The sequence below is a fragment of the Pinus tabuliformis genome, chromosome 8 (genome assembly GCF_031772625.1).
Source record: "Pinus tabuliformis cultivar Carrire ecotype Pingquan chromosome 8, CPIR1, whole genome shotgun sequence".
In the NCBI taxonomy this organism is placed as follows: Eukaryota; Viridiplantae; Streptophyta; class Pinopsida; order Pinales; family Pinaceae; genus Pinus; species Pinus tabuliformis.
In genome coordinates this window covers 1965035464-1965063107 of record NC_142294.1, presented here as the reverse complement: position 1 = coordinate 1965063107, position 27644 = coordinate 1965035464, and the positions used below count along the sequence as shown (strand labels likewise).

At 38.2% G+C, this 27644-nt stretch overlaps 1 protein-coding gene across 1 annotated transcript; it reads right to left on the bottom strand.

Annotated features, from left to right (window-relative positions):
- Positions 1-3435: 3435 nt before the first annotated feature.
- On the bottom strand, positions 3436-6192 carry LOC149244324 (uncharacterized). Its single transcript, XM_089367968.1, has 2 exons — positions 3938-6192; positions 3436-3708 (listed from the first exon to the last, which is right to left on the bottom strand). The coding sequence occupies exons 1-2, from the start codon at positions 6032-6034 to the stop codon at positions 3658-3660; spliced, it is 2148 nt and encodes a 715-aa protein (XP_089224094.1). The 5' UTR covers positions 6035-6192; the 3' UTR covers positions 3436-3657.
- Positions 6193-27644: the final 21452 nt, after the last annotated feature.

Below are 27644 nucleotides of genomic sequence, written 5' to 3'. Positions count from 1 at the left end.
ACTCCCTCTAGAGGGCTCAGACAAGGAGCTCCTCTTTCACCGTTCCTCTTCATCCTCATGATGGAAGGGCTAGGTAGAGCGATTAATATGGAAAATGCTAAAGGAAGAATTCAGGGTATCAAACTTACCGCAAATGGAGAGGCAAACACTCATCAAAAATTTGTAGATGAGATACTATGTTGCAGGGCATACCTACCGTCAGTGAGGCCAGAGAAATAAAAAATATCTTAAACTACTTTTCTATGGTAGCCGGCACTGAGGTAAGCCTTAACAAGTCCAAAGTTTTTTTCTTTAACACTAATATTGCTATTCAGAGAAATATTACTAGAATTCTTGGATTTCAAAGAGAACAACTACCTTCCAAAGATCTTGGCATTCCTCTTACTGACAAACTGCTAAGCAAGAAAGTTTGGGAACCCATTTTAAATAAACTTCAGGACAAGATCAAAAATTGGACATGCAGATCACTAAATCTAGCAGGACGCCTTGTTCTCACACAGGCGGTTCTGCAGGCCATTCCCATTTTTATTTTTTCAGCTCTTCCTGCTCCTTAAGGTATCAGGCAGCTAATAAGAAGCATTCAAAGGGACTTTCCGTGGGGCTGAGGGGAAGAGAAAAAGAAGTGGGCTTTAGTAGCTTGGGACAAGCTTTTAAGCCCAAGAGCCATAGTGGTTTGGGGCTTCATGGTCCTGAGACCCTCAGCAAAGTCTCGGGAGCCAAGCTTTCGTGGAGATGGATTAAGGAACCTAATGCCCCCTGGGCTAAGCTTTGGAAACAAAAATATGCCAAGCACTAGCAGGAAAAGAATCATATTAAAATGTCAGGGCAAATCAGGGGCTCCCATATTTGGAACCTTGCCTGGGATAATAAAAACATTGTTCAACACCATTATTTTTGGGAAATTCGAGCAGGGGATCTTGCTCGATTTTGGGTGGATAACTGGCAACAGGAACACAACCTTTATAGGGATGAGTTTGAAAATCTCAAAAATGACACAGAAAACAAAGGTATGGTTATGGTAAAAGACTTCTGGGATCGGGAAAGGAACAATAGAAAATGGAGGGAGTGGAAGGATCTAGGATACAGTGATGAAAACTGGCTGAAAACCAACGCAGAAGCCCTCACCCAGGAGCTCGAGCATAGAAGGATTCTTGTCTCTTCCTCAGCAGATGAATTAAGATGGGGAAAGAACATTGAAGGCAACTTTAACCTCAAAGAGTCCAAACGGGAAGTCACAGGATTTAACTTTGTGAATCCTAATCAGATCTGGAAGAAACTCTGGCAAAGTCCGCATTGGATGAAAATAAATCTTTTCATCTAGCTGGTGCATCAAAGGAAGACCTTAACATGGGAAAATATCCTTAAGAAAGGCTTCATTGGTCCTTCCAGGTGTTACCTTTGTGGTGCGCATGAGGAGACAATTGAACATCTTCTCAACCTCTGTCCTTTCACTTTAAAGGTGTGGGACTGGGTGGCTACTATCTTTAGACAAACTGATAGGGACAGTCTCAACATATCCAACACTCTAACGAACTGGAGGAAGAACTTCTCAGGGAATGAGATAGTTAATAACCCTGGATTCTGGTTCCAGGTTTTGTCATCTGGCATGTATGGAAAGAACGCAACAGTCAAATCTTCAAAAACAAAACTCACAAGCCCCAACACATAATTGAGCAAATTCTAAGGCAGCCCAAAGACACAGTTAGAAGCTTGCTGAGGACCCTTCCTAAAGATCCTCCCCTGCCCCATGAGGAGAGAATTTTACTTCACTTGGGGCTCTAGTCTATTACTCCTTTGGGAATACTGAAGACAGTGAACCTTCTAAACACGTGTGCTACCATCTGGAAGCCTCCTCCTTATGGGTTCTTAAAAATCAATACTGATGGAGTAGCTAAGGGAAACCCAAGATTAGTGGGCTTTGGGGGTGCCATAAGAGACGATCAGGGACAAATACAGATGATCTTCCATGGCCACTTGGGGAAGGCTACAAACAACATGGTTGAGCTCATGGCATTAGAGCAATGCTTGGAAATCCTGGTGAATTCAAGTTTACACAATGTTATAACTAAAGTGGATTCGGAATTAATTATTGGAGCGGTTAAGAAGATTAGTAATGGCACCTCCCCACATAAAGTGTCGAAGTACTAGAAGTTCTTGCAAGTTTTTTACTGCATCTATTCTCACCTACGAACCCTAAAAACTGTCAGATTTTCTCATGTGAAAAGGCTAATATGTTAGCAGATCGGTTGGCGAATGAAGGAGTCACAAATAGGGACAGGGTTTCTAGGTATGCTTGGGATTTACTTCCCCCAAGTAAATTGTAGGAGGACTGTCTATGTAATGCTACCAAGGATATGGATCTATGGACTAAAAGGGAGGATCAAAGGAACCCTGAAGACCAGCGGGAGGTTGGAGGACTCCATACAGTGCAACCCGTCATGGTTCGGTGATTTTCCAAGGTCAGGTTTCCTGTTGATTGAATGAAGAATGGTTTGACTCGCACTGTTCCACAGGGCTGGGTAGCCCTCGACATTTGGCTTACGTGGTGGTTGATAGAGAATCCATGTGAACGGGATTGGCTCAAGTACTGCCTGCTGGAAGGAATTAAGGGACAATACATGGCGAAAGGTCGGGTGGGTCTTTACGCAAGTCAACAATCTAATACCACTAGCGGTATATGGGGCGGGGTTTGAACATTTTCCGGTTTTTCTGTTTTTGGCTCCGATTCCACTCTTTGAGTGACACGTCACGGAATGAGGAGACAGAAAACCACCCTCATCAGGCGGTTAACTCTCGTGTTTCTCAGCCTTCTGATATCCATGATGACCGTTGGATCTTAAGTAGTGGATCAATGGTGGCCACTGTGTATGCACGTTGGTCGGACCTGAAAAATATTTAGAGTGTTATGCTTTAACTTCCTTCGGGTCCATTTGTTCGTTTGTCAGTTTGTTAGTTTTCAGTGTGACTTGTGGTGGGACCTCTTGTGGTTCTATGGTGGGCTTTGGACTTGCCTTCCAAGGTTTACTATGCTCCTTGTGCTTTGTTTGGCGGTTCTCCCGGTTTTCCGGTTTAGGTTCTCTTAGTTTTGGGAGATTGGATTGGTTTGGTTTGCCCGACTGACTGTTGAACTCTCGCAGAATGGGTGTGGCTCCTTGTAAATTATGTATATTTGACTAAGTTTAATAGAAAATCCTACTCACTCTTAATAAAAAAAATTATAATTTCTGATTTTCCTATTTAAAAAAAAAAAATATTCTTTGAAATTAAATCCCTAATATTACCCAATTAAAATGCAAAAAATACTATTTCAAAATAAATATATCTATCTCTAATTAATTTGAGATAATTGAATAACATACTTCTCCATCCTAGTGATATAATTTGATTGAAAATTTTGTAGCATTCAACCAAGAAAACCAAAGTAAAACTGACTTTTATACATACACTGCTGTGGAGTTGGAAACTGGAAATTTGTAGCATTCAACCAAGAAATCCAAAGTAAAACTGACTTTTATACATACACTGCTGTGGAGTTGGAAACTGGAAATTTGACAAAGTTCACTCTAACTCTGATATGTTGACCATTCAAACTACAATTGTAAACTGGAAATTTGACAATAGTCCACTCTAAACTTGACCATGAACTGTGTGGTAGCGTTAGCCTTCGAATTCAATACGTACAGCGTCGTTGCCTTTCCCTTCGCGTATCTACAGAATAAACAAAGTCAGAAAGTTAAGTACAGAATAAACAAAGTCAGAAAGTTAAGTACAGAATAAATAAAATCGCAAAGTTAACAGAATCAGCGTTTGCGTCTCTGCAGAGTAAACAAAATGAACAGAATCACAAAGTTAACAGAATCAGCGTTTGCCTCTCTGCAGAGTAAACAAAACGAGTCAGAAAGGTATTTATGGGTATCCAATTACTAAAATTTTGCACCTGTTGCCGCACTCCTATGGCTTTTCCTGCTATGGACGCTGCCTTGAATATCTCATTTTCGTTACCGTCCTGTGCCCATCTATTGCAATTTTTTATAAGTGCTTTGTCGAGAACCTCTTCTTCAAGGCAATGAGAAATAATGTTGGCCAATAAGCATCTTAAATTACGTATTGCATCATCTGGATTAGGATTGGGAATGGTAACTTTCCAGATTTTATATAAACTAATTTTTGCAGTGACTGCCTTCAAATCCTTGGCGTCGTGCAGGGTATCCATGCAACCATTTCTGTGGTCTTTTCTGCCCGCGTCTTCTTCCTCTGTCCTCAGCTGCGTCATATTGTCATAAAGTGGTTCCTTGATCTTCTTTATCAATAGCTTTCTTGACCTTACCTCCTCCTCTGGACAGTGTAGTTTGTTTGATGCTTTCTCCTCGTCCAATCGGTTGCACTTCGAATTTTCAGAAGACTGCAGCTTACGATGCTTCTTCCAAACGTTTTGAAGAGTGTTGAATTCGTTGTCCGCTGCCTCCCTCGCTAATTTGGTTTCCGGATCTGAACGGTCAACCATATCCATGAAACAGGATGCTTGAAGGTAAGCTTCTATACAAACATTAACCATATCAGAATTAGCTCCATCGCAAAAGTAGATCATCATATGTATCAATGATACTGCTCTTATCTTCAACGAATTTTTACCAACCGCCTTTAATTGCTTTTCTTCTTCGAGACAAGTGGGGGGTTCCTCTTCTGGGGTCCCTGTTTTGTGTTCTATTAAACTGATCAATTCTTTGCAACTACTTTTCCCATTTTCAATGCCCTTTTTCAAATTATTCTCTGTATTGTCGAAGGCGGATTTATTTGCTCTCCACAGGCTGTCGGCTTTTTCTCCTGGCATTCGTATGGTCTCCAGAGCTTCTTCGTATTTTGAAAATTGATCAGATTTGTTCTTTCTCATTATGATCGGTCGGATCATTCCAAATACAAACTGAGAGAGAAACCAGCAGACGTTGCAAGGGAGGACGACGAGTTTCTGCACCCATTGCAACATGGTGAGTAACAAGGACAGAAACAATCGGCATCTACGGAGATCCCGTTTCTGCTGAACAAGTGTCCTTGTCCAGAAATCTTCCACGTACAAGAAGCACCCCATATCTCTGGGAAAATAGAGAACAGCAGTGAACCATCTGAATACCACGACCATGCTTCCCACTAACACGAAGGCACACTGAATCGCATAAACTGTTTTTTCAAATGGATAAGGTGGAAGTGGAACTTGTTTCCATTTAACTACTAATAACACATCACAAACTGTGACGAGCACGCCAGCGAATGCACAGAATACTGATCTGGCCATGATGTAGTCAGGCTGGGAGGCACGAACCACAATCCAAGATTTGAGGACGTGATCTTCAATATTCTTGCACAACCTGCATTCAGCAGAATCAGAACAACAAGAGAGAGCTAATGGAACCTTTTCAGACATGATATTTCGGATGGTTTTACCCGCTATGACCGCGCAACTCAAGAGCACAACCAACAATATCATGGCTAACGATAGGACAATGTAAGACGGTATCAACCATCCTTTATAAGGCCCGCACTGGCATAGATCTAGTAATGCAATGAGATAGGTATCAGCAATCTCGTCTTCAGTATATGTTAGAAGGAAGTAAGCCTCGCACGCCATATGAGCTATTACAATTAATGTCAATGCTCCAACATCGCCCCATACACTTCTCAAGCGCCGACTGACAATTCCAGGGAGCAAATACGCAATGAATACACACATCATAACTCTCCTGATGTCGGCAACGAGCTGCCCCCACACCAAAAGAATCCATTGGAGGTCTTCCAAATCTTGGTTGCTTGAATTTCTAGTGACCTGCAGATGATCAATAAAAGGGAGAAATTGGATAGTGAGAGCGCTAAGAACGAGAGCTTGTCCGGGAATCCAAGTAGCCTTCCTTCCGAAGGCCTTCCACACATCCACTAACAGCAAGGTGACAAATATAACAGCACAAACAGACGATGTCAACTCATATCCAATATAAGAATAGGCAAACGAGTATGATTCCTCCCGAGCCCCTTCTGTCGTCATCCTTTAATACACAACCTTGCAACGTAATCGCGCCTGCAAATGCCTTTTACCCGTTTTGAAGCGCCTTTCAGATCATCGAAATATATGCAGGAGATTGATCAATTCTGAATATAGAAAGGGACTTTAGGTGTCCACATGAATTCTTTGCAGTAATCCCCTCACCCATTTCCTGAATCACGCTCTATGCCCAGTAAAGCAATAACTCTACAAATATATATAGATCAAGAATATGCTATTTTCTAATTTTTGTCACAACAACGTCCAATTATTAGGGCTGTGATTAAGATGTGAATTGACAAATTCAATTGGTGGGAACATGGAATGCTTGGTACTACTGCTCGATCCAGATGACTCTATTTACGTAAACAGTAAGACCACAGGGCTTTCAACCCAAGTACTCTCGAGAATTCATTGACCCCATTGTCTGTATCTGAAAGGTTGCCGTCCTTTGATTTGATTGGTGGGCACCACCAATGTCACTGATGGAGTCCGTATGTACGGAAGGCCCAATACCATGACCAGCACCATTAGAATTGGTCCGTAGTTTTAATATAATTTAATTATAATGATGTAATTATTTCAAAATATAATTGATTTATAATGTACTTATTTAAAAAAAATTAATAATTATTAAATAAATAATATAAATAAAATATCCACATACTACCAGCCAGGCCAGACAGATAATACGTCACTAGGTTAGGCAGTGACATATAACCAAGCATTAGTTGCTCCATACTAAAATAATATTTCAATAAAATTTATGTTTTTCTGATGTTAAACCTTGCTTTTGCACGAATCGTACCCAATAAATGTGTTGACTTATTTTCGTACTTCAATCAAATTTTTGGTTTTCAAATATTGAACCTTGTTTTTGCATGAATCGTACCAAATAAATAAACAAATGTGTTGACGTATTCCCGCAAACAAATTATAAACAAATGTGTTGACGTATTCCCTCAAATAAATAATAAAAAAATGTGTTCACCTATTCCCACAAATAAATAAATGTGTCGACTTATTCGGGGAGTGATACCCACGTGTTCACCTATTCCCACAAATAAATAAATGTGTCGACTTATTCGGGGACTGATACCCACGAGCCTACGGCCTTTTTTGTCAATCAATTTCACTGAAGCATCACACACGTGTAATAATAATATGATAATAATGATATAATATTATTATCATTATAATACCATTAGACTTGTATTTTTCTTATCTAATGGGAATAAGGTAATTAATAAATTGTTTTAATATAGTATCACGTTAATATCATAATATTTTGATTATTAACATAATAATAATATATTAACTAGATAATAAAAGCATTATCATTATATATTTTAGCTTAATATACTAATAATTCACTCAAACGTCACTCAGTGTTCTACGTCTTCTGGGAACCTATCAATCGCTTTGCTTACATTGAAATTGTCAAAAGCATAATTCTTCCAAGTTAAAGATTGAATCGTCAAAAGTATAATTCCAGAATATATTAATATAGTAGAAGATTGAAAGTTAATATATATATATATATATATATATTAAAATTTTAGAATATATTTTTATTAAATTTTTATTTGATATAAATTATATTAATTAATATTGTAACAAAATATAGAAAACTTCCATTCTATAACAAGTGTTGTAAGGCATTATAATTTGTGTCATTGTGATTGATGACTATTGTTCGTACAATGCACAGTACATGACTATTGTGATTCATGACTATTGTTCGTACAATGCACAATATATTAAGAGATTGATTACAATATATTTTAGGATGTATATAGTTTAGATCGGGTTAGTTTAATTATTATAAGTTTATGAATTTGTTTTTATATGTTTTATATTAAATTTGTTTGAAATTTGGTTAATTTTTTTTAATAATAAATTTGTTTGAAATTTGGTGAAATTTTTTTAAAATAATAAATTTAAGTTTTGTAATTTATAGAATTAATGTTTTTTTTTTAAAGTTAAATTCATTTAAATACATAATATTTCAACCAATTTTATCGACTCATTTCAAATTAAGAAATATAAAAACAATTAAAAAAATAATAAAAAAGTTTCGTATCACATAAAAAATGGCAATAATAAATGAAATAAAATTTATATCTTGGAGGATTCATTCTATTTCTCAGTGAGATCATTTTACGAAAATATATGTAAATATTAGAAATACTTTTAGTCTTACTTGAACTTTTATTTCACTATATTCAAATATTACAAATGCTTATTCAATCTGAATGTCCACTGGTTTAGTCATTCCCATGAAAACGTGTCCCTTATTGTAATAACCATTAAATTCTAGCCATATGAGCATTGGTGGCAAGCAACTATCTTAATATGCATTGTGTTTTATGATGACAACAACTATGAGGTTATTGCATAACATATTATTGAGTTTCCAAATTAAAAAAATTCAAGCAGAGAAACCTAAAGACCCAAAGGGAATGTATGGAAGGAATTTTGTCTTTTGGGGAGAACCTGCAAATCTACATTTTTTGTAGAAATGTCATGACCTAGGTATAATTCCTATGTTTTCCAGAATAAAACATTGTTTAAGAAATCAATATACCTCCAAAGCATTCTTTAAACTCACTGTAGTATTGATTAGATAGGAAATAAGAAGAATTTGCTCCAAACTGAATCAATTAAACCTCAAATAATTTTTCTCCCACTTAAATCTAGCATCCACCATTAAACTTGATCTATGGGTTATTATTGATGTTGGTATTGCCATCAAAGTTGAGAAAGGAAGATTAAGTTCTGAAAGCAAACAATTGAAAAAGTTGGAATGATTTTCAAGAAAGAAGTTTAACAACAATATCGAGCAGGTCAACAAATATGGCACTTTGACCATGGACAACAAAACACCAAATATGGGTATGCGTATGAGTCTGTCAGAAAGCATCTTAAACTCCACCAATGGAACAACTACCAAAATTGAGGACATTGATAACATGGGCACAAACGTTGATGGTATTAACCCTTTTAACACTGGCAGTGCCTCTTACTCCAACTTAGTGGATGATACCTCGGCTTAGGATAATTGATCGTGCGTCCATGATAATAACTCTGCCAATGTTAAAAGATCCCATGTCCATGAGGCCAATGCCCCCTAGTGAAACTCGTTTTAAGACTCCACAGCCAACGATAAAAAAACTGACAACATAAATCTTCCATGCATTAAAGTATGACTAATAAAATAGCCAAAATTCTATGAAAGAAGAAATTCTCCATTACTTTCAAACTAGTGAAAAATATCTATCGGGAGTTGAGTGTGTTAAGGATCACATTAACCCACATCAGCACCAAGGAATCTATAAAATAAGTTGTTATTGTGGTAAATGCTACATTGGGGAAACAAGAAGATCTTTTAGAATCAGGATGAAAGAACATGTTTCTCATATTAGACATGAACATGTTCACTCTTGCGCCTTTGCTGAGAACTCTATTAAAAACAAGCACCATATAAATCTTGAAAACATTGATATTATTGCTAGAGAAAACCATTATTTAAGAAGACCCTTTACAGAAGATTTTGAGATCATAAAAAACTCTAACAATCTGAACAAAGACAATTGCCTTGAAATCAACAATAGTTGGATTCCCCTCCTTCAAAAATCTTAAGTTCTGCCCCATTATTACCTCCCTTAGCTTCTCCTATAAATTATCCTTCCCCATCCCCTTTCTCTTCCTCTTTCCCTTTGGTTCCTACATACTTAAGAATAAACTCTACAGTAATATTAGAATACTAGTATTAATGTTAATTAAAAATAATATTGACGGTGGAGACATACCATGGCCTTATTTTGACGGTACGTCTGATCCATAGAACATCTATGGTGTAGGCCTTGTCATTCACATCAACAACCAACAAATTCTTAAAGAATCGGTGGGTGTTAACTCAGAATCAATTAATTTTGTTGATATTCAATCCTTAAAATTGTTACTTTGCTAGCTTATTCATATGGGGATGGGATCGGTCTAGATCTTTGGAGAATCAAAAAATGTTGTAAAATGGTTTAATGGAGAGCACATATGTCAAAACTATATTTTGATTCCATTACTAGAAGAAGTTTTACATTTAAAACAACAATTTGACTCTATAACTGTTTGTTACATTTAGAGGGAACATAACTCAATTGCAGACCTCTTTTCTAAGGAGGGTGTACAATAGTATATGGGTTTCTAGCGCATATCAAAAGCTGACAAGGATTTGATATGTGTGTCGGATCAACAACCATATTTCCCATGATCAAGAGGGGAAGATCCTTTCAAAATGTGTATTGCTCTGCACAAGATACATTTTCTTTTGTTTGTTGAGTTCGTCTTATTACAAGGGATAAAAATTGATACTACCTAAAAATTATATTTTTTGTAATTTTGTACAAACTTTATGTTCATGTTTGGGTTGTTTTCCTGAAGAGAGGGGAGACCCAGGAACAATATATGACTCTTTTTTGTTTTTATTGGGTTTGGATAGTACACAAGATTACAATCAACCTAGAATGAATTACTCTATGTTTACCTATTGGACATACAGTACACCTAATACTTAAATGCATCTACAAATGTAACTTTTTATTTCCTTAATATAAAGTTCAATTTTTTCCTTGGAAAAAAAGTAATAACATTAATAAAATATTATTATCATTATAATACGATTAGACTTGTATAATTGTTATATCTAATAATTTTTCTTATTTAATAGAAATAAGGTAATTAACAAAAATGTGTAGTATAGTATAACGTTAATATCATAATATTTTGATTATTTTTTCCAGTGGAAAAATCGGTAACTTTTTATTTTAAAAATGAAAAGTTACACTAGAAGATGCTTGAAGCATTTCCATAAGACGCCCATTGGGCTCGAGTGCTTTCGCACCCCACGCAACGTTACAAAGCTAACGTGCAGATGAAGAAGAAGAAAGGGAAAAAAGAGAAAAAAGGAGGAGGCAAGAAAAAACTGAGTTCGGTAGTGAGTAAAAACTCACACTTCAAGTTTTTCTTCCCTTTTTCTTTTTGACCTTGCGCCACTCTCCTTGGGTGGGATCGATCGAAGCTATGAATAACTGTGTTTCTGCTTTCTGAGATCCTGCTTCCTTGTCTGAATCCGAAGTATCTGAGTGGTGATGTCGTTTGATCCCTCCCATGCTCTGATCCTTGTTTGCCTTCTCTGCCTGATTTGGGTGAAGCTGTGAAGCCTTGTTGTCTGATGTAGTTTCCTTCTGTGTCTCCATTTCTTGGATTACCTCAGCTTTCTCTGTGGGGGTATCTTGCTCTTCTGCTTCTGATTCTTCGTCTTCTGAGTTAGGGGGAGAAAATTGCCATCCTTTCCTCTGCTTCCCTTTCTACTTTCTTTTACTGTTTGCTTTCTTGACTTCTGGACATGTGCTTTGCAGGTGTCCTGTTTGCCTGCATAACCTGCATCGGAACACTGTATTTTCATAGTCTAGTGCTTGCAGCCAATTTTGTTGTTTGTAGATCAACCTTATGTTGTCTGGCAGCCCTTTACTTAGATCTACTTCCACACATATGCGTGCAAAAGTGAAGACCCTTTCATCAATCCTATCCAGATCTGTTTTGATGTATTTCCCTATGATGTTCCCAATTCCTTCCAAAACTCGTTCACTCCAAAAGTGAAGGGGAAGGTTGTATAGATGGACCCAGACTGACACTTTGGATACAATCATTTGTTTGGATCGAAATCTGGAAACCATGGAGTCATGAACAACCCCGACGTTCCCCAGAACCAAGGTCTAGCACTGATGATTGTATCTCTGACTTCCCTGGATGCAAATCTAACTATGAAAAACCCCTTGGAGCATAAATGTATATCACATTCCATGGTCCAACTGGTGAAAATCCAGTGAAATAGATCTGATGGTTTTGGCCAAAAACTGTTGAAGCAGCAGATTAGGGCCTGCGTTTCATAAGATTTAACAAAATCATCAAGCCCTGTAGAATCAAAGTTAAGGGCTGGAGTTTGCCCTAGCTGATCTACTATGTATGGCCTGGGTATATATCTGCCTTGATCTGGGGAGGACCCTGAATCTCTGTTACCTTGTAGAATGTTTTTGTAGGAGAACCCTCCCTTGGGTTGATGCTAAGATGCTGTCTTTTTCCCCTTGTCTCCTCCTGAGAAGCTTGGCTGTCCCTGAGGCAGAGCCCCTCCTCTCAGCCTGAGGTTTAAAACAATGGTTTTTTCTGGACTAATCTCGTAGCTTTCCAAAGTTCTACTATCCTGGAGAGACCACCTACCACTGACCAAATGTTGGATCTGAACAGGATATCCAGTCAATGCCCAAATTTGTTGTTTCAGCTGCATGATAGTGTTTCCTGCATGTACCCATACTATCAAGGATTTCCCCTCAGGGGTTTTAATAAAAATCTAAAAACGAGTTGTTGTTACCTGAAGTTTGGGTTTTGGCTGAGTTCCTGATCTGCCTAAGCCGATGTCGCTGTTGATTGCCATGTGCTCTGGCTGTAGGTAGTCTTCCAGATCTAACCTCTTATTGGGTCGATCTTCCATTTGCATGTCAAGATCTGCATCCCCTATGCTCGATTGATGCAAATTGCCACCGATCTGCTGCCTGGGTTCTGGGTGTTCTCGAATATTGGTCAGATCGGAAGGATCCGGCCCGGATCTGTAGTATTTGTGCCAATCCATTGTGAGAGGGAGCAGATCTGCAACATGCAGTCCCCCTTCTTTGAATGCAACAACCGAATCATTATGAAAAACTGCAATCCCCAACCCTGTCGCGTCCCAGGTTCCTTCTATTCTTCCCCTCGTGCCATTGATCCGCGCGTTCGGGGCCTTTTCATCTTCTTTTTCCTGCCAAAGTTTGAATATTTTGACGGAGCCTTCATTAGGGAGGCCTTGAGGAAGAGCGAAAACATAGCTTTTGCTGGTTCCCGATCTGAGGCAGATTTGCTGGTCGTCAAAGATAAGATGACTGTAATTGCAAGAGATATCATGCGGCTTGATGAGGGTTGTATGCCAACCAAGAACCTCCGCGGCCTGCAGACAAGGATGCGTTTGCAGTCTCTGCTTCTTTTCCCACGCTCCCAGCGCAGGATCTGACCCACGAACCATCGAGATCCGACCCCATTGTGTGAAAAATCGAAACCTGCACCTCAAATTTACCTTGCGGATGAAAGGCGAGGGATCGAATCCTTTGCTTGCCATCGGTACCCTAAATATAAGGAACTTAATTGATCATGCAAAGTAAATATTTTGATTATTAACATAATATTAATTACATTAATAATAATATATTAACTAGATAATAAAATCATTATCATTATATGTTTTAGCTTAATATATTAATAATTCACTTTTTAATTTATTAAAATATTACATTATTAATTAATTATTTATGTTTATATTATTAGGGTTTTCCCATTAGAGCCGACATTCCTTAACTTCTCTCCTTTTGATTATCTTTTGTGTATATATAATTTTGTTCTCTCAACATTATTTCCTCACGACTTTATGTCTTGATGATGGATCCACTTATGGACCCGAAACCTAGACATTCCTACAAAATGACTATGGTGAATCCAAGTTTGCAAACTAAAATTTCCAACCACAAAAACCTAAAAACCATAATTATTTCCCTATATAGATTGGATGTATGGAAGGCAATAGTCTTTTGGAGAGAACTAGAATCAAGATTTAGAAAGAAGTTGAAAATCTATATTTTTTGAAGAAATATCATGACCGAGGTATAATTCCTACATTTGCGAGAATGATACACCATTTTAAAAGCCATTACAACTCCAAAGCATTCTTTAAACTATTCATAGTATTTATTAGGAAGGAAATAAGAATAATTCTCTCCAAACTGAATCAATTAAACCTCAAAGCATTTTCATCCCACTTAAATATAACATCCACCATTCAACCTAATATCTGGGTTATTATTGATGTCCCTACTGCCATCAAAGCTGAAAAGGAGGATTAAATTCTGAAAATAGAAAATTCAAAAATCTAGAACAATTTTCACGCAAGAAGCTTAATAATAATATTGAGTAGGTTAGAGGATATGGAACTCCCACCATGAATAACACAACACCAAATATGGGTTCAATTATGAATCTCTTGTAAAGCATCTTAAACTCCACCAATGGACCAAGTACCAAAGTTGAGGACGATGACAACATGTGCACACACGTTGATGGTATTACTCCTTTTAACACTGGTATCACCTCTTACTCCAACTCAGTTGATGACAACTCAACCTATGATAACAGATCTTGCATCCATGATAATACCTTAGCCAATGATAACATATAATGTGTCCATGATGCCAATGCTTCTCACTAGAACTCATTTTATGACTCCTTTACCAATGATAACAAATCTAATAGTGTAAACCACAGCACTAATGAAAAAGAAAACTTAATGGGTTCTTCAAACAATAAGTCTAGCCCTAATATTAATAACACTATCAACATCCTCAAGGGTAACTCAGGCTACCACCCCAACAATATAAACTTTAGCTCTTATAATAATTCCCCAATAGACAAGATTTCTAACACTCTTGCTTTTAATAATAACATCGACCATGTAGAAACCATAAAAAATCTATTAACCTATCCTCTTACCATTTAACGAAGGAAGAATATAATGTTCTAAATAAGGGCCTTAATTTTTCCATTTCTCCCAAGAAGATACCTTTTGAAAGCATGATTTGTTGTATTGAGGAGGGTATTAATGATTTGAGCACTGAGGAAAAAGAGGCCATAAGATTGGACAGCGCTTTTGTTATCACTTAGAATTTAAAAAAAATAAAAATTCGGAGTCTCAAATTTCCGGAGTCTCAAATTTTTTGCATATAATCCTTTTTCCTAGTTCAATGTCAAAAGTTTGTGGCAAATTGTTTTCGTTGTATGTTTCTTACTTAGAGTTGGAGCTTTAAAGGTGTTTGATTTAAATTATACTCGAATTCTATTGGTCCTCCTCCACCATCATGGTTTCATAAGTCATGTCTTGTCTTATCCTAGTCACCGATTCTTTTCGTGATTTCGCAGCGTGATCTCCTATTGGCCAGTTTCGCAGCGTAATCATTGTTTAGCCATTCCGCAGCGCGTTATCATTAAGCCGTTTCGCAGCGCATTATTAGAATTCAAAACTAACCGCGCTGCGAAATCGTGGATTCGTGCATTTCACAGCGAATCTTTCCCAAAGTGTCAAGTCTGTTGATGAGTCACCAATTCTGTCCTCTCATGTCAGTTTGTGTATCTCCCGTAGCATGTCTAAACGCTCATTAGTCACTACTCGACCAATAGATTTATTGAAATGCACAGAAATATCATTCCAATGGATTTTACCGTGCATGGATCTTTATGATGATCGTAAGTGATGCATAAGTGACAAGCTCGTATGATGATGTATTTGAGTTTTCAAGAGAGGCTGTTTTCAAGCGATCCTGATTAAAAGCAAGGCCGAGTTAAAGAGAACTGAACCGCCATTTCAACTGAAGCTGTTGGTCATTGTGTGTGTGAAGATTTCAAAAGCAAAATGGAGAGGAAAGAACATAGATCTGGAAAATGCCAGAGGACAGAACCCGAAGGTTTGGACATAGCATTGAGAGATGAAGGCGTGAAGAAAGCATTCAAAGATGTCGGGCGCTGGAACTTTTGTAAAAAGCTGCAAGGAGGACATGCGCAGGTAACCAAAGAGTTTGCTTTAAACTTCACCGGTTTAAATTCAAAAATAGCTATGTTGGAAGTTCAAGTGTCTCCGGAGGCAATAGCTGTTGTAACAGAGATCCCAAGAGGTCGGCAAGAATGGTTTAAGAATTTTAAGTTTGATATGAATCCATGCAAAGAGTTTTTAAAAGAGGCATATGTGAATGAAGACCTAACAAAAGCAGTGCCTAGAAACTATGTCAAGGAGCATTATGCCCTTCTTCTCACCTGTATTCAGAAATACTTGACCTGTGAAGGAAGATACAATAAGGTCTACTCTTATCACTTCAAGCTGCTTTTACATTTCACTGGGAAAGCTTCCATAGACATTCCTTTTTACTTATTTCGCAGTTTGAGTAAAATGTGTGATAAGGTGCAGCTGAGGAAAGAGGATTGTGAAACCTCCTTGTTTCACCATGGTTTGGTTAAATTGTTAGTTTTAGATGGCCTCCAGAAGATAGGCAGAGACTGGAATTCGTTCATCTTCATGGCTGGTTTCCAAAACAAAACTGGCCTTACTCCACAACCAGTTAAAGAACAACCAGTCAAAGAACTCACGATAGCTGAGCTTCAAAAAGAGGCAAGAGATAAAAAGCAAGCCAAGTCACAGCTAAGAAAACCAGTGAAGCCACTGATCATTAGAGAACAACCTCAGCAATCAACAAAAGAAGAAGCTCAGCATAAGAGGAATGTACCTGAAACAAGTAGATCTGGAACAGTGTCAAGGGTAAGGACAAGAAGCCAAATAAGTAAAGAAAAAGGTAAAGCCTTAGCTGTTGAAGAAAGCCCAGTATCTAAGGCAAGCCTGAATGATTTATTGGAGGCCATTGAGTTTGAGCAAATTGAACCAGTGCATATTGATTTGACACAGTCATCACCGGAAAGTACCAAGAAGTCTAAGGCCCCAAAAAGGCTGAAGTTTGATGAGCCAGGTGAAGAATTCATTTTCAAACCCAGAAGACCTATTACAAGGAAGCAAGTAAAGGAAGCCGAGAAATTGCCCAGAACAGAGGAAGTCGAGGAATTGCCCAGAACAGAGGAGGCAGAGAAAATTAAGCAAAAAGACACAAATAGAACAGTCATCATATCTCAAGGAGGTAATATTATAGCTATAAGGAAACAGTTAGAAGCAGCTAAACATGAGATTGCTACGGTGAAGAATGCCACTAGGGAGACTGCAGTCAGGTATGCAAATTATCGTAAAGCTGTGTGGAAAGGAAGTGAAAACCTAGTAAACCAGTTGGATTCAGTAGCCGATGTTTACACATGGACAGTTCCGTCAATTAAAGAGGCTAAATTCATCAGAAAGATAAATATGCATCTAAGAGCTAAAAATAAAGCTATGAGGAAGAAAGTTGAAGACTTGAAGGCACAGCTAGGCCAGTTAGCTGCTAAATGAAGTGGCTGTTCAAAGAAAGGTTTTGTTCTAAATTTTGTCAAATTTTGCTTAGTTTTATTGTTTTGAGGACATGTAGATCCCTGCTATATGTATTAAAGATCAAAAGGAGTTTTGGCAATCAAATGTCTAGGCGGTAAATACCTCAGGGCAAAGACAAGCTGTTTAAACAATTCAGCGGTTTCGTAGCGCGCTACGAAACTGCTGTAGGTGGTGTTTTCAACACAGACAAACAGTTTGGTAATATGTGCGGAAATTTTCAAAAGGAAACACCTGAAGGATATGTAAGAGACCAAATGAAGCCATCACAACCATTCAGATCAAGACAGCTGTACCTTTAAAAGGTGGAATGCTTTAACTCAAGTTTAAAGTTTCTGTTATAAAGCCACTTTATTACCAGTCATAGGGTATTGAATGAGTTGCATACAAGGAATTTTGGCTTGCACACTTGGCCATCGATGAAGCCTCCAGCACATTAGGAACATGGTGGTGTTCTATATTTTTGGGTTATTAAAAGGGCTAAAAAACATGCTGCTGTATTTTCGAAGTTATGGAGGACTGGAACCGAAAAGCAAGGGATATCATCTAACAATCACTGAGCAGTTAAAGCATTCAGCATCCGAGGCCAACATGGATCATTAAATACTCATCTTAGCCATCTCAGCCAAACTGAAAGGAGACCACGTGTCAAAGAACAAGAAGGAATCATTCTACGAAGAAGATAGAGTTAGAGTCATAGTAAAATTAGAACTCTTTAGAACTCCAGTTAGCACTAATTGTATTTAATAGTTTGTTGCAAAGCAGATAGGTGTCATAAAAAGTAGTTGTTGAATTCCCCTCATGCTGGAGGAGGAATCTCGAATTAGGCAGAATAAGAATTCTATATATAGCTAAGACAGTGATGTAATGAGGGTTGGATATTTTACAAACAGAGGACTGTTTTGGCTTATGTAAAAAACAGAGTTCAGTAATATAAATGACTGTTTTAGGATTCATAAGGGATTTTCTTGTTTAGAATGTGTGATGGTATATTTTCTCTAGTGTTCTTTTACAGTTGTACAAATGCATAATCACTCAGAATTCATTGATCATGCTCTGACTTCCTGTATGTCTTTGTAAACTGTGGTTTTATATAAGTGGTATTCTGAACATCCAAATGCTAAATGCCCTGACTTCTATGTAAGGCATCATCATTGTTTGTTGTAGTATGTTTGACTCCATAGGCCCAATGGAAATTTATGTAATGTTTGCCAGCCTTCATTATTTGTCAATGTTATTCACAAGAGTTAGCCATCTTATTAATAGTCAAAATCAATAATCCTTTGAGAGAGCCCTCTCAGGCTAAGGAGGCTAAGCCTTAGTTAAAAGATTGGTGTGAAATAGTTACTTGAAGTCTTCCTGGGTTGCAGCCTTCCAGGGCTTGATTTTGAGATAACAGCTTCTATATATAAAAACTCTAGGCCTCCTTACGACAATCTTAACAAGGAAGAACGTTTAGCTACCACGAACATTAAAAGCAATGACAATATTGTGGTCCCTAAGGCTATTAAGGGAGGCATCACTATTGTTATGGAAAATAGTGACTATATTAAAAAGATGAATGAACACCTTGATTATACTGGTAGCTACAAAAAGTTAGAAATTAAATTAATTTTTATAGCTATAAAAGAATTCAAAAAGATCATTAAGAAATCTAACTTAGATGAATGAACTAAAAAATGACCTACCCCTAATTATGAAATTACACCAAGAATTTAAGGTCTCCCTAAAATCCATAAGGATGGGGTTCCCTTAAGACCTATTTTCAACACTATTGGCTCCACCACTTATGAACTTGCAAAATATGTTTCTAAAATCCTTAAATCCCTTGTAGGTAATTCTAATTCATTTATCAAAGATTCAAGTGTTTTTGTGAAGATGATTGAGAAAGAAAAAGTTCAAAATGAGGATTAGGTTATCAACTTGGATGTGGTATCCCTATACATCATGATTCCTCTTATTAAGGCATCAATGTTATCAAAGAAGTAGTTGATCCTCAAACTGTCCATCTTTCTGATGTTTTCCTACACTCTACTTCTTTTTATCTTCGAAGATAAGTAAAATGAACAAACCACGAGAGTTGCAATGAGATCTCCCCTCTCTCCCATTATAGCAAACCTTTTCATGGAGAAAATTGAGAAGCAAGCCCTTGAATCTTACCGATTTAAGTGGTATTTTTGTCGCTCAAATTGTATAATACAGATATGAAAACGATGAGGGTGGGTGTTGTCACTATAATCCTCGTCCTCTTTATTCTAGTTGTCTCCCTACAATAGGCTGTGGGGGGTAGTCCCTATGAAATATGAAGATGGAAAGACCCATTGAAAACTGACAAGGCTGGGAGATACAACTAAATGGCCTAGAAACTTGGTTAATTTGGCGAGTTTAATGATTATATTAGGTTATCTTGAAATACCAATGATTTAATGGAGTCAACTAATTTCTTAATATAAATTATTTACCAAGTAACCAGATGAATAGTTGCTACAATAGGACACTTCACTATCCTATATGAAATAAAACACCCTAAAAATAAGTAAAATGCAATATCTTAGTTAATTTTAGATTAGACACCTCACTAGGTGAATCCTTTCCCTTAGTTGTTTTGAAGCTAGTGTCTAGAGTAGGTTCTGGAGAGAAGCCTAGGGAAAGATATCAATGGATATATTAACGATACTTCCCCTGGAAATCTAACCACCTGATGTCTTTGGCATTGCAGAGACTTTGGCTTTGATGACTGCAAGGTCACCATGTCAACCATTAAAGAGGTTCTAGACTTCACAAGCTAGATGAAAAAGGTGGCCCTAAGATTGTTTCAACCAAGCTTATGCTTGGAGGTAAATTAATTAAATGCAAGTCTAATCCTAGGATGTAAATGTAGGATGATATATTACTTTTACTAATATTGTTAAATGTATTAAGAACTTAGAGACAAAATACAACGATATTATAAGAATGACGTAATTAACTCAATATATAATGGCAATCTTCACCAAAATAGGAGATGCTCAATGGAACAAGATAGAAGGTGCAAAAATGTTGTCAAGATAAAGACAATTGCTCTTGAACAACCATAAACACAATGCTTCCTCCAATAATGTCAATTAGGATGGAAATTAACAATAGTGTGCCAATGTGTTAATTAGATACACAAGATAGAGAACTTAAACACAACTAACAATTCTTTTGGATTACCACAAGAGTATTCTTATTAGGATTAATATTAACTTTTTTTTTGCTAATGCAAGAGTCGGACCTTCTAATTCATTAATCAACAAATAGAGTACATAATTTACAACCAATCTCGAATGGCTGTGGGCCAAGGAGAGAACCCAGCAAAACCCCATAACCGGGCCCAAGGCCAAAGCTTCGCCCCCTACAACTAAACCTTACAACTCTTTATAGAAAAATACAAGAATCTAGATTCAGACCCGAAGAGGAACAAAAGTGCCACACTATAAAGTTCTCATATCCGCACAACTCCCTAACTCGTGAATCAGGGAAATGAGTGTTAAGCCACCTCCCGCTAAGAACAAATTGCTTCACGCCATATTCCTAACTTGCTTCTTTAATCTCAACCATCGAATCTCCCCGCTTGATCCAATGGTCATGGCTAAAATCGCTATGCTAGGCAGCACGACTTTTACCCAGAGGACCCACCAACATGCACAAACAGTATCATCCATAGATCTGCCTGGCCAGATCCAACGGTTGGGGATAATATTGCGCCCACCTACATTCATGAACAATAGCGTGTGATGAGTGCGGTATTCCTCCTAACCTTACCGCCACGTGGAGCACGATGAATGGAATCAGTCCTGAAAAGAAAATACCGCTTCCCGCTTGCTAGGGCTGCGATCACTGGAAAACCGCTCAGGCCACAGAAAAGCTAACAAAGAGGAAAACCCCTGGTTTTGTGGCCTCTGAGAGATCTCGGCTTCCGACCTCTCACTGCATTTGCCCTACCACAACCGATATGACCTGAATCAACCACCATCCTGTCTATTCTCAAAAAACCCAGTCGCCCATGTTATTGCAACTAGGAACTGTAGTGAACAAATTAACCCGGGATGTGAGGGTTGACCCCTGCAAGCAACCCGCATTAAACTCGACTATGAGTAAACTCCTAAACCAAAAACTGGTAGTCATTTGTACCCCTCTTCCATGGCGCTATTCAGAAACATTGTCTTATCTTCATCTTCTTGGTCTTGGCACTTCGCTCTTAATCTATTCTGAGGTAGCTCTTGCCAGTACTTTGCCACCCTATTATCGTGCAAATCAATCCTTGATTGGACAAAAAATATGCCAGTTTATTGGCCATTCTTCACACATGAATAAACCTGACTATTCTCAAACTCTGGAGGTGACTATATATCCATTTAAAGACCTGGATCAGCCTCCAGTTGCTTGAGGCTTTTTCCAGCTTCGTACCCCAGCTGATTTTCTTGACTAAGTTAATAATTAACTCTGAATCAGCTTCAATGATCACATTTTGGCAGTTATCCTGGACCAGGAACTCTAAACATTGCTCCATTGCCATTAATTCTGCCATGTTGTTGGTGGCTCTTCCTAAATGGCAATAGAATATGAACAAAATATTTTCGTTTTCATCCCTTAACAACCCTCCATGGCCGGTCGTGCCCGGATTACCTTTTGAAGCACCATCAATGTTGAATTTCAGAAAACCCTTAGGGGGAGGATGCCAGAAATCTAGCCCAGGATCCAAAATTGAAACTTTCCTATCCAAGCCCTGAGGAATAATTCCCCGCAACTCTAGCTGACAGAGAATCCTCATATCTGTTGCCGAAGGTGGATTTGTAGGGAGATTGAAAACTCTAGTGCTAACCGTCTCCTTAAGCTATTTTAGGATCAGATCATGAAGGTAATGGAAAGGTTTCTTAACATTCTTGAAGATTCTATTGTTCCTTTCTTTCCATACATTCCAAATAATGAAGCTTGGTGTAAGGGCCCAAGCTAAACCAAGAACTTCATTATCCGAAAATTTTATTCTCTAGTGAATAAGGGTATGGATAATGCTCCCATAGTCCCTATCAGACTGTTGGAAGATGGAGGCAAAAAAATCCCAAAGCCTGGAAGTGAAAATGCAGTTGTTGAGGAGGTGCTCCATTGTTTCCTCTTGAGCTTCACATAGCTGGCATCTGGAAGGTCCTGGGACACCCCTCTTCTGAATGTTATCCCAAGTCAGAATCTTCCTATGCAGAACCAACCACATGAAAATTTTAATTTTCATCCAGCCTTGATGCCTCCATAGGTTTTGCCAAATCCTATTCGGAGCATGGGAATCTAGTCCACGGAGTATGAGTTTTTCTTCCTTGAGCTTAAAGGTACCCTCATTGTTGTTGACCCATCTCAGCTGGTCATGCCTCCCTGATACTAGAATTTTCCTTTGTTCTAACACTTTCATTAGTATCTCAGCCTTATCTTTTAGGGGGTTGTCGTCATTGAAATCAAATTTCCTCCAATTTCTCCATTTCCCTATACTGTTGTTTTGATCCCAAAAATATTTAACCTTGGAAAGCCCCTTAGTATCTGCCTCTGCTTTGAGGTCCTCCAGATCCTCTTTTAATAGGATAGGTTCTTGTTGCCATCTATCCTCCCAGAATAAAGCTAAGTCTCGCTCTCTAATTTCCCAGAAGCTGTTATCTTAAACTAAGCCCCTGTTTTCCCAGGCTTTATTCCAGATGTGTGATCCCTTTATATTACCATCCATCCTTATGTGGTCAATATCTTGCCATGAGCTGGCATATTTTTCCTTCCAAATGATTGCACATTGAGCCTCTAGTTCTTTTCTCTAGCGCCACCATAATTTTTCCCTAAGACCTTGCTTAGAATCTCAAGATCATCCAATCCAAGACCCCTGTGGTTTTTGGGTTTGCACATTTTTTTCCTAGGATACTAAGGCCCATTTCTTCCTTTCTTCCCCCTTGCCCCAAAGAAAGTCTCTTTGTATGTTTCTGAATTGATGCAAGACTCCTTTAGGAGCTAGGGGAGCTGAGAGCATAAAGACTGGGATTGATTGAAGAACAGCTTTTGTGAGCACCAACCTAGCAGCCAAGTTTAAGGATGATCTCATAGTCCATTTCCTGATTTTATCCTGTAATTTATTAATCATCGGCTCCCAGATGCTCTTTTGTAATGGTTTATCAGTTAGAGGAACTCCCAGATATTTTGAGGGGAGAGAATCTCTTTGAAAGCACAAAATTCTAGATATGTTCCTCTGAATAGAAATATTAGTATTGAAGAAAAAAATATTAGATTTGGATAGATTAACTTCCATACCTGAAGCCATGGCAAAGACACTGAGGATTTGTTTGTAAACAAGAGCTTCTTTGACTCTGGGTATTCCTTGCAGCATGGTATCATCAACAATTGTTGATGATTCAAGGCATGTCCATTGTCAGATATTTGGAGACATTTGATTTTACCAACTTATTTAGCATGCTTGATAGACCTACCTAGTCCTTCCATCATGAGGATGAAGAGAAAGGGAGAGAGTGGGTCACCTTGCCTAAGGCCTCTAGAAGGAATGAAAGTCTCCAAGGGAGAACCATTGACCAGAATAGAGAAGCTGGAAGAAGTAATTAGAGCCAGGATCCACCTCACCCAATTGTGATCAAACCCGAAAGCTATAAGAACCTTCTTGATGTAGGTCCAATTCATCTTATCATAAGCTTTGGCTATGTCCAATTACATGATCATTCTAGCCTTTTTATTGCTAGTTAGAGAGTGCACCACTTCATGTTCTTGAATGATGTTATTAAGAATTTTCCTTCCTTCCACATATCTCGATTGTTCCACAGAAACTAGGGTGGGAAGGAGGGGTTTGAGTCTATTGGCTACCACTTTTGATATTATCTTGTAAACCGCATTGCACAAAGCTATTGACCTGAACCTATCAGGGGTTTGGGCCACCTCCTGTTTAGGGATCAGGGCTATAAAAGAGGTGTTCAGAGCCTTAAAAATAGTTCTGTTCATTCTAGAGTCTTCCACTACATTCAGAATATCCTGTTTGACAATATTCCAACAGGCTTTGAAGAAGTCAACATTGAAACCATCCGGGCCTGGCGCCTTACCATTCTGCATTTCTTTGAGTACCCCACTAACCTCCTCTTCAGTCACTGGTCTGTAAAGGTTGACATTATCCTCTCGAGAAACTAGCTTGGGTATATGTTTAGTGAAGTCCCTAATGGAGTGCTCTCTTTCATGATAGGTTTCCTGTGCTATGCTTTGAAAGTGCTGAACTAGAACTGCTTCTATTTCTTCCTGAGAATTGAGAAGATTTCCTCCTCCATCCTTAATCAAAGAAATCCTGTTATGAGCTCTATTCACCATGGTGGATTTGTGGAAAAATCTAGTATTACGTTCTCCTTCTTTTAGCCACTGAACTCTAGATTTTTACCTCCAAAATATTTCCTCTTGTTTACATAATTTCTCCTAGGTTTGATGATATTTGGTGACTTGATCACTTGTGACTTTATCAAAGCCCTCCTTGATGAGGGATTGGTTGAGTTCTTGCATTTTACCTTCAATAGATTTTTCCTCCTCAAAAATATTGCCATATTCATTCTTGTTCCAGTCTTTAAGCAGGAGCTTGATGTGTTTTAGTCTTTTCTGAAGAAGGAACATTAAGGTGCCCTGAATGTTTAAATCTTCTGACCACCATTTGGCTATGTTGCTGATAAAATTTGGGTGGGAAAGAGAGATGTACTCAAATCGAAAAGGTCTATTCCTGGGGGCACTAATGCCCTGAACCTCCAGTTGAACCGGTCAGTGATCTGAGCCTCCAAAGGGGAGAAGTCTTGCTACCATTTCCTTATCATTGAGCATATGATCCTCTGAGATTATGAATCTGTCTAATTTTGAGGCCACTTGAGACTCTCCTCCTCTTTTATTGTTCCAAGTAAAGATACCATTATTCGTTACAATGTACACTAGTTTCATCTTATCGATAAAGGTTTGAAATGCCGAAGAGTCCTTGCCTAGAACTCTGGTTCCCCCTTTTTTCTCCGAAAGTGATTTGATCAAGTTGAAATCACCCCCCAAGATCCAAGGTATTCCGGCATATCTGTCTCTGAGATTCTCTAGAGAATTTAGAAACCTAAGTTTATCATCCATTCTTTGAGGGCCATACACATTCGTTACCAGGTAGGTTTCCTTGTCTCCCACAGGTTGAATGACCACAGATAAATAATCCCTAGATGCTTCAGCATCTATTATACCAATTTTTTGTGGGTTCCAAAGAGTGAGAATACCTCCTACTGTATTCTCTATTTTGACTTCCAGAAACTCAAATCTATTGAGCCATTTACTATGGATCTCTTTTATTTTCTCAATAGAACACTTGGTTTCCAGGATGAAAATCACATCCGAAGCTGTTTGTTTCATTCTGTTACTTAGTAATATTTGTTTTCTTTTACTACATAGACCTGTGATATTCCAAGAAGTGAAATTCATAATTAAAGATGATTAAAGGAGTAACTGGATAGGTCTTTCATCTTACTTGAATCTATCATTAGCTTTCCATGTTCCATCCATAGCTCATTTTGCTTTTTTCTACCTCTTTTCTTTCCTGGGTTTCTGGGTGCTAGTCCTGATGTGGATTTAATTGTTTTCACTCCTTCTTTGCCCTGCTTATCATTGTTTCTTTGTCTCTCCACTTCTTGAGTCTGGTTTTTCCATATAAATAGCTGTTGGACTCTATTGAACTCCTCTGAAGGTAACGAGTCTAACCCTTCTCTGGTTCCTTGATTCAAGAAACCTTCCAAATCTAGGTTCTCTTTCTCAAGAATTTCCTGTAGTTCATGGTCCTCCATTTCCATCTCGCTCTGGGTCATTTCATGGTCCACCTCCATTTCTGCATCACTCATCATAGTTTCTTTCTTTTTGTTATTATCTTGTGTTTGTTCACTGTCTTATTCTTTCCCTTCCTCCTTTGGACTTCCTCCCTTTGCTTGATCTGCTTCTATTATACCTTCGTCCTCTTCGAGAACTTGAAACCTGTTATGGCTAGCTAGTTTCCCTTCAGATTTATCCATCTTTGGCCCTCTTTTGCCTCCTTTTCCTTTATGTGCCACCTTGTGGAAGCTTTCAGAATCCTTCATTGTGGTAGTTTTGCTTTTTTTTTTCTACTTTAATGAGAGGGCAATCTCTGAACAGGTGCCCATGCTTGTGGCATTTGCGACATCTGAAAGGAATGTGTTCATAATCTACTGTTTGTACCCATTCTTCATCAAATACTTCCAAGATAACCTCATCCGACAGAGCTCCAAAGAGATCCATCTCCACACATATTCTAGCAAAGGAAGTATACTTTCCCTTTCTAGTGGCTTCAGAAGCTTTAACAAAACGTCCTAACTTATTTCCTATGGCGGATAAGGATTCCGTTTGCCACTGATCAAGAGGTAGAGAGTAGAGTCTTATCCAAACCGGGACTGATGTAAAAGTTTCGTGTTCCGAAACAAAATTCATGATCCATGGACGCATATAGAGCCCTGCTGCAGCGTAAAAGGCGGGCCCTCCTTCAAACACTCTGTCCTTGTCTTCAATATTTGCAAATACCACAGTGAAGAAACCCTTGGACCCAAGATGTAGGTCAATGCTGCCTTTTGGTTTCCAGTGGTATTTAATCCATGTTTGCAAAGCTTTTTCAGTGGGCCATAAACCCATGAATTTAAAAATGATTGCATATGTCTGCATGTGGTCCCTGTGCGCCTACAGTGCAGGATCATTTAAAATGACTTTGGGAGTAACCGCCATTTTGGGTTTACATGGTCCCATGTGTGCTTTGTCTTTTGTTCATTGCTCCTTGTCTTCTTCCTCCTTTTCCTTTGTGCCATTATGCTCCCTTGACTTGGTTCCATCTCATTTCTCTTCACTGTTGTTTTTTCTTCCTTCTGAAGGCTCTCTAACATTTTCCATTGGTTTTTTGCCCTTGCTGGCCACAACCTGCTTATAGGAGGGAGTGGAGCTCCCTCCTTTGCGTCCTTCCATGGAGAACAACCTCAGTAACAACCTGTAACCTTAGTTTTTTGTCCTCTCATTCTTCCCGTCCCCCGGTCTTCGAAGTTCACCCATTAGGATTAATATTTTCAATTGGCTTGACTAGAAAGATTGTAAACTTAGAAATAGAGCTCACTTGCAATACACAATATTAGTTACACTTGTCACAAAAGAAATTTCCATGTTGACCATAAGAAACAATGTAACTACTTATTCAATTATCTACTTAACATGATTGCAATGACAAGTAAAGATATTCCTTATAACCAATGTCACAATGAAATGAGAGAAAAGATCATTAATCCACAACTTTATTTTTTAGAGCAATGGGCCAATCTAGTTAGCCTTTTATAGAACTTAGGAATTAGGTTCACCAATTATGTTCTTAAAGGAAGAATGCTAAATCAATGAAGAACACTTAAATGCAAAATGGTAATTGCAAAAGAT